This window comes from Protomyctophum bolini (assembly GCF_963924005.1).
Source record: "Protomyctophum bolini genome assembly, contig: SCAFFOLD_159, whole genome shotgun sequence".
NCBI classification, from domain to species: Eukaryota; Metazoa; Chordata; class Actinopteri; order Myctophiformes; family Myctophidae; genus Protomyctophum; species Protomyctophum bolini.
The window spans coordinates 100,001-101,111 of NW_027665663.1; the positions used below are offsets into that span (position 1 = coordinate 100,001).

Consider the following 1,111-nt stretch of genomic DNA (forward strand, 5'->3'; position numbering starts at 1 on the left):
TACTTTTACATAAAGCAGCACCAAGAGGCCAAGATAGGGGTCAAAAAGGGCTTTCCTATAGTAAATAACATAACTTGAGCTGTCTATTTCAAGTTCAACGCGTGTGACGAGAGTTATTAAACAATAGGAAGACACTAAACAAGCCACCTGTCTCCTGGTCCTCTGCGTGTCCCCGGTGTGCAGGTCCTCCTGGTCAGACTCGCACAGCAGACAGTCTCCGCTCCACTCCACCGCCGCCTCCCCGTCGCAGCCACCGCTGGCGACCGGCTCCAGGCCTAGGCGGTGCTGCGCACACAGCCGCTCCGCCAGACACTCCACCGCCGGCACCAGCTTGTGCCGCCGCAGCGTGCCCACCTCCCGGTGCGGCAGGACGTGGAGCTCGCAGAACGAGGCCAGGCAAACGAGGCACGACTTGACCGCCTTCAGCTTGCTCTCGATCGGGCAAAAGTCGCAGGGCACGTCGCCCACTCCGCCCAGGTAGAGCTCGGGCGGCGAGGCGGACGAGCTGACCATCTCGTTCAGCTTGAGTTTGTCCACCACCTCGGCCAGCACGGTGTTCCTCCGCAGCACCGGCCTGGGGCTGAACGTCTCCCGGCACTGCGGGCAGCTCAGCGGCTGGCCCGAGTCCGCCTGGTCCCAGTAGTTGTTGATGCACAGCATGCAGTAGGTGTGACCGCACGGGATGGACACTGGGTCGTTTAGGATGTCCAGGCAGATAGGGCACCTGAACTGGCTCTCGGTTACCGAGATATTCGCTTGGGCCATCTTTTATAGAAGGCCAGTTCAGGTGCTTCTTCTCTCTTTCTTTCTTTCTTTCTTTCTTTCTTTCTTTCTTTCTCCCGCTGACTTTGTTCGTTGTTGTAGCTTCTGGTGGAAAAACCCTGCCTGCCTGCCTGGCTGGCTGTCAGTGTCAGCCTGCCTGTTGTTGCGACGGGGAACGGAGGGTCTTACAGGAATACCCTTTCCTATTTGTCATCCACCATGCTACTGTCAAGTTATCGGGAATGACAATATAACTTCCGACCAATACATTTCAAAATAAAATTATTTTAACTCGCGACACACTTGCTCATTACTTGGAGAGTATAGTGGTGTGTGGTTACCTTAATAC

The 1,111-nt window shown here is 55.6% G+C and overlaps 1 protein-coding gene across 1 annotated transcript in view; it reads right to left on the reverse strand.

Moving 5' to 3' along the window:
* The window catches only part of LOC308312212 (E3 ubiquitin/ISG15 ligase TRIM25-like), a 13,602-nt gene extending 12,700 nt beyond the window's left edge, over positions 1–902 (reverse strand). The window contains exon 1 of the mRNA XM_080794596.1: positions 148–902. Within this exon, the coding sequence (XP_080650722.1) occupies positions 148–765 (618 nt within the window). The 5' untranslated portion in view covers positions 766–902. The remainder of the gene's footprint in view (positions 1–147) is intronic.
* Between the last annotated feature and the right edge of the window lie 209 nt (positions 903–1,111).